Raw genomic sequence first — 15746 nt, forward strand, 5'->3', positions numbered from 1 at the left:
AAATTAGACCACTTTGGCGCGTGCTGGCCAGATGCTAGCCAGGCCAGCTGTATTGTACTCAGCTGTGATCCTGAAGAACATTTCCTACTGGGGACTCCCAAGTCTCTCAGAACCACTGCCAAATTGCTTTACAGTCCATATCTCTTCCAGAACACTCCACTCAGTTGAATTTTCCTGACTGGACAATCAGCCAAAATCATTTAAAGGCTGCTAGGTTTGGGGCATCACCGCACTGGGTGAGAGAACTTCTCCATGTATTATTAAAATGCCACTGTGAGAATAAAGCTGATTTGAGATAAGCAGCATCTATTCATAACTGGGATGCCTACCGTGAAAGCTCTTTTCAAAAATCTAAAGACATAAAAAGCAGGCTTTTTCTTAGGGATGCACTTTACCTAAACCTCTCTCTTGACCCCTTAGGGAATCTGAGTGCGAAGTTCCTCGCAAGAACACTATCATCACTGGTCTCTGCTGCCTTCTCTATGTGATGCACACCTGTTTTCTCTGGTGGAAAACTCTACTTAGCTCTGCTTATGTAAATTGAACCTTACCTTTAAAGACAGGTGGTCCCACTCCCCCACAGAACAGGAACATGGACCTCCTCCTAATTATGAGCCCTTAGAATATGAGACTATTTAATGTGAGCCAGCCTCTGCTATCAACACTCGTCTCAAATAGCCCAGTTGAAAAAGACTATGTATGTCTCCTGGCAAACCAGAATGCCAATCTCATCTACAGATAACACAGATGCACAATCTTCTTCAGTCATCAAATACACATTGATATCACAGTAGAGAGTAGGTTGTTCACCAATATTCTGGTTTGTTCTTTCAGGTTCTCCTGAACTGGCAATGTGACTTGCTTTGGCCAATGAAACAATTCAGGTAGGGAGAACAGCCAGAGCAAATGCCTGTAAGACCTCAGGGCTTGAGTGGGACAGGCACGTTCTAAGGTCAGCCAGAAGACCGGCACATCTAAAGCACAGTGAAGAAGGTGAGTTCAAGAGGTCACAGGGACCAGATAAGATACGGGGCTTTGCAGGCCACTGTAAGGACGCTAGCTTTCTCTGAGTGGCAGGGATTTGAGCAGAGGAGTGACATGATCTGAGCAGGGACAAAGAAGATGCAGGGATTCACTGAGGATGAGGGGAGAGGTTACTTTTAGTTGAATCTTCCAACTTAACCTTCACTGCTGAAGGATTTTTAAAGCTTCCCAGATCACTCTACCTTGCTGGCAGGTTGAGAACCACTGCTTCAGAGAAGCCAGGGAACCGACAACAAAAGGAAAATCTGCAATCCTTTATTTTAGACCTCATTTTAATCACTTTCCTAATCAAACCTATAAGTGACAGCTGGCAATCGAAGGTGCATTATTTCCCTCCTCCCCCTAACCCAGCCCCTCTGGAGGGGAGAGTTAAAAACATAATGCGGGGGTTGGGGAAGAGACATGACTAATTTTCTAACCAGTGATGCATTAGAGACTGCTATAAAACATAAGGATGCTTTATAAGGTGCCTAAATTAATTTCATTTTGAATTTCATAAAAATATAATTTTCCTTTTAAAAAACATACTTTTTCACACTTTAAAATAACACTCCTTTCTTGCCCTTAATATTGATCTCCTTTTCACCCCCTCTTTCACCTTCCCTTTTCCTCCCTTGCCAAATAGAAAAATGCCAACTTCATTAAATGACTTTTGAGTTAAAGAAAATCACATATTCTAAGATTAAAAAGTACAATCATTTTCACATATTCAAATTTTTATACCCAAACAAAGGATTTTTGAACAAAAGTGACAATCAGTCCAAGAAACTATCAAAGATAGTTCCAAGAGATGCAGAAAACCAACCACATATCTTCAAAAATTGCTACTGTACTCTTCCTGATCTCAAATTATGGAGACTTGCCCTCCAGGAAGTTTCCTCCTTGGAGCCCTGCTCCTCTTGGGATGAAGCTTTTACTGACACAGCGGTCCTGTCAGATGCCAAATCCATCTGGTCCTGAAGCAGGGAAACCTCTGAAGTCAAGCTGAACCAATAACACTACTGACAGTCACTGTAGAGTTGACTTTGAACAAGGATATTTATACATGCATATGTAATACACTTAAAACCAGATTGTCATTCAACAGTCTGGCCTATTCAACAGGTTGCAAAAACCAGGACAGAGCACATGGAAAACAAATCCTTTACAAAATTTGAGGAGGCAGAATTTTATGACTTACTTTCCCAAGAGTATTTCTAGAAGCCCAAAAACAGAATGTGGTCTGGGGACCTATATATTTAAAACGAAAACAAAGAAAGCAACAACAAAAAGCAAGCATCCTGATTTCAGATGTAAAAGTAAATTCTAAGAAGGGAGTTTCTTTTCTGTGATCTAGGCACAAAGCAGTTTTATTGGTCTTATAATGCTAAGACCGCTTTTATTTTATTAAGGGTCATTGCAGTAGGATACCTGTCTATTAAAATGCATCAGGAAAGGTGAACAGTGATAAAAGTCAAATTTATACCAGGTACATGAAAACCTATTTGCTATGCCTAATAATTTTAAAAAGTCACTTATGTGCCTCCATTCTATCCAATCACTAGAATATTTTGTTAGAACTGTTCTGGAAACTTTTAGTTAAAAAACCCTTTCAGCAGTTAGCAGTTAAAAGTTCAGTGGCTAAAATAATTGAGAATAGCTCTGCTCTTACACAGTGAATCTTCACAAAAATATTTTCTTCATTAAATATTAATAGAACCAAATACACATTCAAGACTGTCACACTGAGAATTAGAATCAATTATGCCACCTTCATTAAATGACTTTGAGTTAAAGTTGAAGACAATCACATATTCTAAGATTAGAATACTGGTTTCAGTATGCTAATGTAAGATACACATCTAATCCCTCTGACCCAGAACAGTTACACTCTTCTAGCAGTGCTTTGATTTTAAAATACTAGATAATTTTAGCTGTTACCAAGACAAACACAAATAGTAAAATACAAAAAAAAAAAAAAAATCTTTAGAAAAGGTGCAGCGTGACCACAGCCTAAGACAGAGTTTGAGTTAACACTCAGAAAAAAGTTAGCACCCTCAGTTACCTGTAAGAAAGACTGCACTATAAAGAACAATTATGCTCAGAGAATTAATCAGTGATGTCTCTAAGTCACAGAGATCCTAAACTGGATCCACATGTCAACATCCTAATAAAATATTAGAAAGGAACTCTCAATTATGTAATTCAAAATAAATCCTTAAAATCATTTCTCCCATCTTATCTTTAGTCTTTATTATATTCCTGCCTGAACACTTAAATTCAGCATCCTTTCCTTTCCAAGTCACTGCTGGAATAACATTTCTCATACTGATGTTGACCTAATGCTTGAGAACCTGTATAATTTTGATTTGTCTATTATCAAGCCTGACATTTGGAAATTTGTCCAAATATATATAGCTTTTCTTTAAACCTTTCATCCAGTTCTAAAAAGACTTAAAATATAGAGAGGAATACCAAATATTGACTTGCAATCTGATCACTCAAGAATAACAACTAATTTCAGAAACAAAAACAGCCATTTTTGTAGCCCAAAAATCAAAATATTATAAAATTTTGCTAGTTCAAATTGATTTCTGGAAAAACTTTTGTGTAGCTATGGAGAAAGCCACAGAGGAAGTGCTTTGGTCTGAAAGACACAAGCCTTTATCTAAACTAACACAGAAACATGTTGAATGTTAAGCTAATTCACTATTTAGGCACTCTGAATCACCTCAGATAGAATATCAGAGGAAATACATATAACTCATGTAAACAACCGGGAGTCAGCAAAGCCAAATCTTTTACCAGCATCTGTTAAGTTGTTGGTTTTGTGGCAAATAAGCAAAGTTCTAGAGGGCATGCAAACCAATTTCCCAGAGTAATTCATCAAAAAATACTGTACTTTTCAACTACAATAAAATTTGACTTGATGTGAAGTTTAATCTATTAAGTGATGGGAAATTTAATTTGAACTACTGATAAAAAGGAAAAAGAGAAGGGCACTCCAATATGAGTTTCTCAGTAAAAAATTAAGAAAAAAAGAAATCAACTTAAACTTGTTTCAACATTCAAAAGAAAAGCTCCAAAGGGGCAGGGGGAACCCAAACCCAAAAATCCCATGAACAAAACTGCATGATACAATTTGACAAGTGACGAGGTTCCACTTACATATAAATCAAATAAAACCTTATTTGCCTTACTTTACTTTTCTAAGACATTTTACCTTTGGTCATGAAGCTTCATTACTGTTCTATTACACGTTTTACAATAAAATGAGCTCTAGAATTCCACTTTTATTAACAGTTCAATTCTAAAATTCCTCTAATTATGGAAGCCATGTCTAGAATCACTTAAACCTGTAAGTCACTTTCAGACATGAACACAGGATATAATATAGCCAATGATCAGAAGTGGCAGAGGAAATAAACACCTTTCTGCATCCTAAAAACACACACGTGCCATTTTGAAGCAGGCACTACACCACACATACTAGGTGAGGAAGTCCTTTCCCAGACCACTCCCAATTCCCAATTTCAACTCTTCAAAGGGGTAAACATCTATTGGAAGACAGACAAATGGGAATGTTTTTTTTACCAAAGAGAAACTACTCTGGCTTCTTTCTTTCTGGAACGTTTCATGACAAAAACCATCAACTCAAACTTTCCGGCTTTCAGTAAACTTCCTAAAATTAGGAAGGGACAAATCTAGTTCAAATTCTACCAGATTTATCTCTCAGTTGAAAAAAAACAATTCTTTTAAGGTCTTCCAATAGCTAACTTCAAAATTTCCAGGTTTCTTAGAATAAAAATGTTGCTTTCAATATTAAACAATCATAAATACACACACATTATGCAATTGCCTGTTTATTTAGTGGCACCAGTTTTGCAAACTAGAAATTATTTCTACTTTCATCTAACATACAATTTGCAACCATTCGCAGGCTGAATGCAATTTTTCAATGAACTTGAAAACAAACAGTACATTCTCAAAGTTAGAACTGAATTCACATATTTTCTTTGGACCAGGAAATAATACATAATACAAATATACATTTATGGAATTTCTTTAAAAGTGTGGATCACATAAACTGCCAAGTGAGTGAGTTACCTTGGAGAATTTTGTTAACACATTGTGTTTAAGAAAAATATTTCTGCAATTACATTAGTCTTAACATTTATAGAGTTTAAAAAATGAATCTCTATATAATGCAACATGCTTTAAACATGTACACGTCTCTCCACTCATAACATTTATACAAATTAAGTGATATAACTCATTTCAAGAGTGAAATCTATCAGTATTGGGGCATGTCACTATAAACAAGATATTTTCCTGCAGATATGCAATTAAGTTAGTAAGGGATAACCAGTAAGACAATGGCTTCTATGTTTCAGAAGTCCCACAAATGGGAATTAAATAAGCTGTAATTAAACATCTAATTTTGGCAACAAATGCAAAACTCTGTTTCATTGTACTTATATTTTAGAAATCTCATTAACCCTGTGCATTGGTACTGGCTGTCCATGTTGGAAGCTCTTTTGACATCCTGAATTAGTAAGTAAATACTTAATCCCTTAGAATATGAAATGAATTAAACATTTAATTAATTCTAATACTAGAAAACTCAAAATCTTAAAACCTGGAGCGAGATCTGAGAGGTACATGTGTGACTTGTTAACATAGTATATCTGCACTATGGAGGCCAAAAATGTCCCAGATACATTCAGTTTCTGTTTTACTGCTTTTCTGTTGAATTTCCAAAGTGGCAAATCTTATAGAAACACATTAATCTCCAAAACCTCTGAATACTATGTGTTTTTTTCACCTTTTAATCACCTTTCCCCTCCAAATATATATATATATTTTAAGTGTATTTTAATGTCAGATTCACCCCATCTACCTCATCTGTCTTTTAAACAGTGAAACAATTTCTTAAAATGGACTCAAGTTATTTACATGCCCTCGAAATATATTTATGGGTTTCACAGGAAAAGGGATGATGCTTTACTGTACTTTAGAATGGGCTCTTAACTGGGGACCCATGAATCACTACAATATTGTAAACTTTAGGGAGATATGTATATCATATATGCATTTTCCTGGGTAAAGGAGTCCCTAGGATTCATCAAAGGGCCTGTGATCCCAAACGGTTAAGCATTGCTAAAATGATTTTGTGCCATTCACTGTACCTAATTAGGATATAATTAATTTTGTTCCGCATTTACTCAATCTCTTACATCAATTTAACTTACTTTAGATAGTACCATATAAATGCAAATGTTGCTAAATGTCTCATACTGGATCAGAAGGACTATGTAAAAGAAAAAATGAAAACTAAACAATTTTTTTAAACATTTCGTTTAATGAGAAAACCATTAACTGAAAATTGGGTTTTGGAGCAATGAAAAGAAATGAAGGGTTGGGTTTTGTAGTGAAGAAACATTGCATTAATTCTTCTTAGCTGTTTCTATGCTGAAGAATCAGTAACTTTTAGTATTTTCCTTGCTGAAAAAATCAAATTATCAGAAGCAGCAAAGGTTGATTCTTGCTGGTTTATATGATATAATAGTTCTTAAAAATTTACAGCCAGATACAGGAAGACTCCTATGGCTTTTAAAACAAGTAAGAGTAATTCTTCTCTATCTGTCCCACTGCCATTTCCCCATTCCTCCATCTCCCAAGTTTTCTCATTTTCAGCCCAGTTTAACACATTATTAACTGGCCTTGATGAAGTAATGCACTAAGCTTTCTTGCTCAAGAAAACGGAATTGGCCTGTTTCTGTCTGAAAAAAGAGAGAACACCAAGAGGAAAGCAGAGGAAACGAGGACATTTTGTGCAAAATAAGGAAGAAAAAAATGACAACTTTGTTGTATCAACTTAAACGTCCTTTTTCTCCATCTCATAAAAATGTAAGTTGTCAACTGCAATTTCAATACCATCTAAGTTTTTCTAATTAGCACTCTTACCTGCTAGTAATCTAAACAGGAAAACAGTGAGAGCAGAAGCCACTATCTTAACATATAGAACAACTGAAAGGGAAAGATCTGTCAACAAAATTAGAAAATGTTCATTTGACAATGAGTTGGAACCAATGCCTCTCATCATTTCTATTGAGTGTTTTGACTATCAGTAATAACATTTAACTGAGTCTTATTATTTTGATCAACAAAACAATACAGTATTATACATTTAAAAAATGTATTCTTAAATATTTCAAGCATATTCCAAGGTAATATACAATTTAAAACATATACAAACCAAAACACATGGCACATAATTGAAGGAAATAAGATCAAATTAGGCTTCTAAAATTTTGAACTCTAAAGAAGTCTTCCTAATACCTAAAAGAAAAACTAGAAGACTAGATATTCAATTAAAAAATGGTAATCTCACTAGCAATATCTGTGAGCAAAAGTATATAAAACTCTTTAAGGTCCCTTAGCAAAAAAACTAAAATAAGAAAAGAGTTATATACTAAAATATTTACACATCTTTTCTAATACAAATCCTAATACAATACTGTACAAACAGCCAAGTTTGAACTAAAAGTATATACCATGAAATTCAAAATTAAAAAAAATGGAGAAAAAAAGCAGTACCCAATTTCATCAGTTCTTTCAGAAATCACAAGTTGAACACCTAGATGAGTTTGTCCAATAAAGATGGGCAGTAAAATTATTTTAAAATGTTAAAACACACAGTAATCATTTGGCTAAAATTGGATATTAACAACGTCAGTGTGTTACAAAAACACAGAGTTCTACTTAAGATAAATTTAGCTAGAGATATTTACATTTTTAAATGCCTTGAACTCAAACCCCACCTGCATTTCCATGGCTGGAGAATTTTCAGAAATTTAACTATTCCTCTGAGTTACTGCTGTCAGCAGGAAGAATAAAGGCCGTTCAATAAATGCAATCAAGCATACTGAATGGGCTTAAGCCACTTCAGTCCCATTTTATCCTTATGCTAAGCAAAATTTTCTTCTGATTGATTTTTAATTTTGGAGAGAAGAAAATAAACTGGAGATGAGTTTTCAGGTGAGTAAAGGAAGTATGAACAAGCTCCTTAGGGGAGGAGCCTGCCTTGATCAGCTAAGTACCTGGTAGATAACAGGTGGGCAATAGCGTTTTTTTTTTTTTTCTTGATGAGTGATCCAGTTATATTACTAACATACACTAGATTATAAATTCTGCCCAAATGTAAACTTGAAGCCAAGGATCTACTCATTTCTTTACAGTCCGAAGGTGCTTAGCCTAGAACAGTGTTTTACATATAATACTTGAAACATTTTGTAAAACTGAGTTACTAGCTGAATTAATCTATGGTCATATGGATGATTACTACAACTACTGCTGTAATTCAGATTACTTGAATTATATAACTAATTTATTACTTAATCCAAATTTCTTAATGTTGAGATTAGTATAAAAAATTAAGTGGCTAGAGCAGTTGCATAAGTACTCTAGAAGCAAGTTAATATACTATAAAGTAAAAATATGTTTGACATATTTCTAAAGCTGAATTATCACTTTGAATTTTTAAAGTATATGCTAATATTGAGAACCGCTTCTATTATCTCTAAAAGTATATTCCCAAGAAAGTGGAAATTAGGAGATTCTACCCTGTTAAAACAATGAAAGATCAGTGAAATGTTTTAATGTTAGGGTAAAACAGAGTCTGCTATACAAAATGTTATTTCCTATTCATAGCAGCAAATAAGACATTTAAATGATAAAAGTATATTTTGAGTACTACATTATCATTACACAAGAACGTTTTCCCTCCAAAGAACAGAACACATCAAACATTTCTGAGGCATTGCCCTGAGATGCTAATTAGCACAAAAAAAGGAGATAAAGGTGAAGAATTTAAGTGGTACAAGAATGAAGTGCACAATAGAGGTGCAAAAGTGCCTTTAAAAAGTATGATTGGTTTCCCCCACCATTACCTCCAGGAATCAGGAACACACACAGTCTGCTGTTATAATGTATACTTCCTTCCTGCATTTTTATAGTAAAAAAATTATTAGTATGGCAGTGCTGATTCATGTGGAAAAGATTTAGTCTTCTTAGATCACTCAAATACAGTTTTCTCTCACTTCCAAGCCTAATTTCAATAATAATTTTGAGAGGAATACTTTTGTTTTTTTGTTTAAAGACTAAAAAAAAAAAAAAGGCTCTAAATATGCTGTTATGGTTTGAAATATAGCTTTCCATCACATACTCTACTTGTGATTTAAGTTTTGCATCTCAAAAGATTACACAGTCCAGTTCAAAGTTTTGTAATTTCTGGAACTAAAATTGTCAGTCTGCTTAAAAAATTAAGGAACTGGCTTGTTACAATAGGGATTTGGCTTTCAGTATCAGTATGCCTGGTCATCAGTCCATACTAAAAGCACTGGTATTCATTAAGTGCACATTTAGATGCTTGCAAAGCCGTAACTTAGAACATTATCATACTTTGCACTCTACCACAGACTGACATTAAGTATTTATTGTAAGTATGGAATCGGTTCTCTAATTTCAACTGATATGAGTGTCTAAATATAAATAGTACTTCAGTTTTTCCTCATTCATGCTGGAATAAGATATAAATTAAATACAATTAAGTTACATTTAATCACCTCACAAAATAAGAGGGATAATGAAAAGATTTTGCTGGTATGTAACTACTTAAATCTGAGACATTTCACATCACTTTCCCCACTACTCCCCTAACTTTACATTATTTAATTGTAAGGCTATATATACAAATATGTATATTACCAAGTTAGGGAAAAAAAAACAAATGTAACAAAATGGACTATGCTAGTTTTTATACACAAAGTTTTGATTTTGTATTCAATGTTGTATTTTTAGTCTTACATTTTAATAGTTTTCTAGTGGGAATCTGCCTACTGAATAATTAAATTACATGGTGATAAATACAATATTCAACCTAAGGACTCAAAAATACAGAAGGGCACAAACAGTACTCTTTTCAATGTGACAGATTTTAAAACAATTTCACATGCTTAATCAGAGGAATTTAAGCCTAAATTAAATTAGGTTATTTTTATATCTACAATTCCTTAAGCTTTGAAAGTTATTTGTAAAGGCCAACGGCTAAATATTATCAACATGCTATATTTCAAATCACAAATACATCTTAACCACTTGGATTCTAAAGACATGGGCCAATTTAAAATCACAGGCAAACACACTCACAAACACATACACACACCTACCATAGAGTGTTAGGATTGTCAAACTTTGACAATTATTTCAATTAAAGAGTAGGTAAATCCAAGCTGATACACATCTTAATGAAAAATAAGCAGCCCGAAAGAAACCAATTTAAAAAATAGATCAAGAAACAACCGAGACTTAAACTTAGTTTTTCTAATAGAAGGAAACAGTTTCATCTATGCCTTGAGTAACAGTGTTGTCCAATTAAAAGAGACTAACATCTTTCCCTATGAGAAACATCTCATTAAAATGGCACAGTGTTTTAAAAGGCCGGGGTAAAAGAGGAATTACACATACATAATTAAACTTCTTGTTTGTTAAATCAAGCTTTATTGATAAAATGGAATTCAGAATATCTTACTAGGAACAGCAGCAGGCCCAGCCAATCATGATAGCAAAAATGTGGCAGTTTCCTACTATATGTAGGAAGCTGCTGCTTATCAATTAGTAATTAAATGTAAGGACTTGTAAAAGAGGTGCAAAGAAACAAGGCATTTAGCCCCAAGATTGAGATTCATATGAATACACTGTATTATTTACCTGAAATACTCACGGAAACAAGGAAGGAACATCCTGAAAGACAGTTAAATGAAGGGACTGGCTTTATCAATAATGCCAACTCCCCTACCAAGAATATTTAAGATAGTTTTCAGTAACTCATTGGATGTTCAGCTTTGTAAGATTTTGAGATTATTTTCCATAATTGTGCACATTTGAGAGTCTAGCTGATGTGGCTGCTGCTCTCCCTGTTCCAACCCCAAGTCCAAACACAACATGACTTAAAAGGGCTATATATCTGTTGCATCACACAATAAGCCAAAGATTTCTTATAACTGTGATTTAAAGCAGTTCATAATTAAATATGAGCATTTTGTACAAGGACAATTACACTTTACAAAACAAAACAAAATCATACAACAAAAATTGCTGGAGTCTGATTTACAACATGAATTATGGTTTGAAATCACGTTTACATAAGTCTCAAATTTACAAAAAAAAAAAAAAAATCAGTTCTGGGCTAGCTGTTGTACTGCTGAAGTTCTCTGATGTAATCATTCTCACCCATGTCATATCCCCTTCCTTAAAGTTGAGGATGGATGTTAAAAGGTTCAACAAAGTTGAGCTGTACACTCCTTTGGAGGTGAAGGTAAACTCCGTGGCTAGATGAGCAGTTTTACCACATATCATCAGTTGATGCAGAGTCCTTTATAAAAGGAAGCAAAACAAGAAACAAAGTTAAAATTGAGAGGTGCCAAAATACACCATACTTTCTGGATAACGCAGAAAGATAATGTTCTGTAAAGATGACTTTTAGAACATAAATGTTTTAAAAAATATGTAAGTATACATATGTATATGTGAAATAGCAATGTTTAATCTGTTCAAAGAATTGTTAATCCTTTGTTTTGTGTTTGGAAAATAATCGAAATATGCCTTTATCGTGAGGCTGATCAAATGTATTATTATATCAATAAATCTAAAAAGAATTGTTTTAATGAAATCCAATATAGTTTTAGAATACCACTTTTGAAAAAACTGTATGGAGAAGATGGCCGAATAGGAACAGCTCCGGAGTACAGTTTCCAGCAAAAACAGCACAGAGGGTGAGTGCTCACCGCATTTCCAAACAAGTTTTCACTGCCCACAGACTAGGAGATTCCCAGGCCGAAAAACACCATGAGTTTTCAGCGTGGCGGTTTCAGCCGGTGCCAGGTCGACACACAGAAACACGTAAGTCTGGGAGGCTGTTTTGACTGGTGCCTGGAATGCCTGGGAGACAGAGCCACCCATTCAACTGAAAGGGATGGGGCAGAGACAGGGAGCCAGGTGATCTGGCTTGGAGGATACCACCCCTACAAAACAAACAATTTGAAAAGCTCTAGGCTGAAGAAGCGCAGCTGGACCCAGGACGGTCCAGCTCAGTTGGGGGAAGCGCAACCACCACTACCAAGGCAGTCCGCCACTACGGATGCAATTCACAGAGCAGCTGTGCAGAGGCTGTGGCAGCTCAGCAATGCCTCTGCTGGCAGACTGTGACTAGACTACTCCGTGCGGGGCAAGCATCTGTGAAAACAGGCAGCACCATGACAGGAACTTATAAATAAAACCAACCTTCCTAGAACAGAGCACCTGGGAAAAGAGGCAGTTATGAGTTCAGCTGCAGCAGACTTACAGGTACCTACCCAGCAGCTCTGCACGGAACAACAGAGCTCCCAGCACAGCACTTGAGCTCCTTTTAAGGGACAGACTGTCTCCTCAAGCAACTCCCTGACCCCCATATACCCAAAGAGACACCTCATAAAGGAGAGCTCAGGCCAACATCTGGCAGGTACCCTTCTGGGATGAGGATAGCAGAAGAAGAAACCTGCAGCAACCCTTGCTGTTCTGCAGCCCCCGCGGGTAATCCCCAGGCAAGCGGGGTCTGGAGTGAGCTTCCAGCAGTCCGGCAGCAGAGGGGCCTGACTGTTAGAAGGAAAACTAAGAAGCAGAAAAAGCTTCAATGTCAACAAAAAGGACGGCCACTCAGAGACCCCATCAGAAAGTCACCAACTACAAAGACCACAGGTAGATAAAGCCACTAAGATGGGAAGAAACCAGTGCAAAAAGGATGAAAACACAAAAAACCAGAATGCGTCTCCTCCTCCAAGGGATCACAACTCCTTATCAGCTAGAAATTAAAGATGGATAGAGAATGAATCTGATGAACTGATAGAAACAGGCTTCAGAAGGTGGGTAATAACAAACTTCTCAGAGCTGAAAGAACATGTACTAACCCAATGCAAAGAAACTAAGCGGTTAGAAGAGATGCTAACTAGAATAAACAGCTTAGAGAAGAATATAAACAACTTGATGGAGCTGAAAAATACAGCATGAGAACTTTATGAAGCATGCACAAGTTTCAACAGCCAAATTGACCAAGCAGAAGAAAGGGTATCAGAGATTGAAGATCAACTCAATGAAATAAAACAAGAAGGCAAGAACAGAGAAAAAAGAGTGAAAAGAAATGAACAAAGCCTCCAAGAAATATGGGATTTGTGAAAAGACCTAATCTACATTTGTTAGGTGTTCCTGAATGAGACAGAGAGAATGAATTCAAGCTGGAAAACACTCTTTAGGATATTATCCAGGAGAACTTCCCCAAACTAGCAAGCCAGGCCACCATTCAAGTCCAGGAAATACAGAGAACACCACAAAGATACTCCTCAAGAAGAGCAACTCCAAGGCACATAATCGTCAGATTCACCAAGGTTGAAATGAAGAAAAATATGCTAAGGGCAGCCAGAAAGAAAGGTCGGGTTACCCACAAAGGGAAGCCCATCAGACTCACAGCAGATCTCTCTGCAGAAACCCTACAAGCCAGAATAGAGTGGGGGCCAATATTCAACATCCTTAAAGAAAAGAACTTTCAATGTAGAATATCATATGCAGCCAAACTAAGGTTCGTAAGTGAAGGAGAAAGAAAATCCTTAATGGACAAGCAATTGCTGAGAGATTTCGTCACCACCGGGCCTGCCTTACAAGAGCTGCTGAAAGACGCACTAAACCAGGAAAGGAACAACCAGTACCAGCCACTCCAAAAACGTACCAAATGGTAAAGACCATTGACACAGTGAAAAAAATGTGTCAACTAACAGGCAAAATGTCCAGCTAACATCAAAATGGCAGGATCAAATTCACGCATAACAATATTAACCTTAAATCTCAATGGACTAAATGCCCCAATCAAAAGACACAGACTGACAAATTGGATAAAAAGTCAAAACCCATCAGTGTGCTGTATTCAGGAAACCAATCTCACATGCAAAGACACACACAAGCTAAAAATAAATGGATGGAGGAAGACTTACCAAGCAAATGGAGAGCAAAAAAAATCAGGAGTTGCAATCCTAGTCTCTGATAAAATGGACTTTATATCAATGAAGATTCAAAGAGACAAGGGCATTACATAATGGTAAAAGGATCAATGCATCAAGAACTAATGATTCTAAATATATACACACCCAATACAGGAGCACTCAGGTACGTAAGGCAAGTTCTTAATGACCTACAAAGAAACTTAGACTCCCACACAATAATAGTGGGAGACTTTAACACTCCACTGTCAATATTAGATCAACAAGACAAAAAATTAACAAGGATATCCAGGATGTGAACTCAGATCTGGACCTAACAGACAACTACAGAAACCTCCCCCACAAATCCACAGAATATACATTCTTCTCAGCACTGCATGGCACCTACTCTAAAACTGACCATGTAATTGGAAGTAAATCACTCCTCAGCAAATGCAAAAGAACGGAAATCATAAGTGGCTCAGACCACATTGCAACCAAATTAGAACTCAGAATTAAGAAACTAACTCAGAACCGCACAGCTTCATGGAAACTGAACAACTGGCTCCTCAATGTGGACTGGATAAACAATGAAACAAAGGCAGAAATAAAGATGTTCTTTGAAACCAACGAGAAGGAAGACACAATGTACCACAATCTCTCGGACACATTTAAAGCAGTGCCGAGAGGGAAATTTATAGCAATAAATGCCCACATGAGAAGTGATCAAAGATCTAAAATTGACAACCGTCAAAACTGAAAAAGCGAGAGGAGCAAGATCAAAAAAACTCAAAAGCTAGCAGAAGACAAGAAATAACAAAGATCAGAGCAGAAATGAAGGATATAGACACAAAAAAAACCCTTCAAAAAAATCAATAAATCCAGGAGCTGTTTTTTTGAAAAGATCAACAAAATAGACCGCTAGCAAGATTAATAAGAGAGAGAAGAATCAAATAGATGCAATAAAAAATGATAAAGGGGATATCACCACTGATTCCACAGAAATATACACTACAGTCGGCGATTACTACAAACAACTCTATGCACATAAACCAGTAAATCTGAAAGAAATGGATAAATTCCTGGACACTTGCACCCTCCCAAGCCTAAACCAGGAAGAAGGTGAAACCTTGAATAGACCAATAACAAGGGCTGAAAGTGGAGGCAGCAATTAATAGCCTACCAACAAAAAAAAGTCCAGGTCCAGACGGGTTCACAGCCAAATTCTACAGACATACAAAGAGGAGCTGGTACCATTCCTTCTGAAACTATTCCAAACAATACAAAAAGAGGGAATCCTTCCCAAATCACCTTATGAGACCAACATCATCCTGATACCAAAAGCTGGCAGAGACTCAACAAAAAAAGAAAACTTCAGGCCAACATCCATGATGAACACAGATGCAAAAATCTTCAATAAAATACTGGCAAACCAATTGCAAAAACACATCAAAAAGCTTATCCATCACGATCAAGTAGGCTTCATTCCAGGGATGCAAGGCTGGTACCAAGTCTATAAACGTAATCCACCACATAAACAGAACCAAAGACAAAAACCACATGATTATCTTAATAGATGCGGAGAAGACCTTCAACAAAATCCAACCGCCCTTTATGCTAAAAACTCTCAATAAACTAGGTATCGAAGGAACATATCTC

General features: G+C 36.1%; 1 protein-coding gene across 3 annotated transcripts in view; it reads right to left on the reverse strand.

Annotated features, from left to right (window-relative positions):
• Positions 1–4870: 4870 nt before the first annotated feature.
• The window catches only part of PPM1A (protein phosphatase, Mg2+/Mn2+ dependent 1A), a 47565-nt gene continuing 36689 nt past the window's right edge, over positions 4871–15746 (reverse strand). For all 3 annotated transcript variants that reach the window (XM_039469049.2, XM_039469050.2, XM_010335132.3), the window contains one exon: positions 4871–11458. In XM_039469049.2, the coding sequence (XP_039324983.1) occupies positions 11429–11458 (30 nt within the window). In that variant the 3' untranslated portion in view covers positions 4871–11428. The remainder of the gene's footprint in view (positions 11459–15746) is intronic.

Source organism: Saimiri boliviensis, chromosome 2, assembly GCF_048565385.1.
Source record: "Saimiri boliviensis isolate mSaiBol1 chromosome 2, mSaiBol1.pri, whole genome shotgun sequence".
Classification (NCBI taxonomy): Eukaryota; Metazoa; Chordata; class Mammalia; order Primates; family Cebidae; genus Saimiri; species Saimiri boliviensis.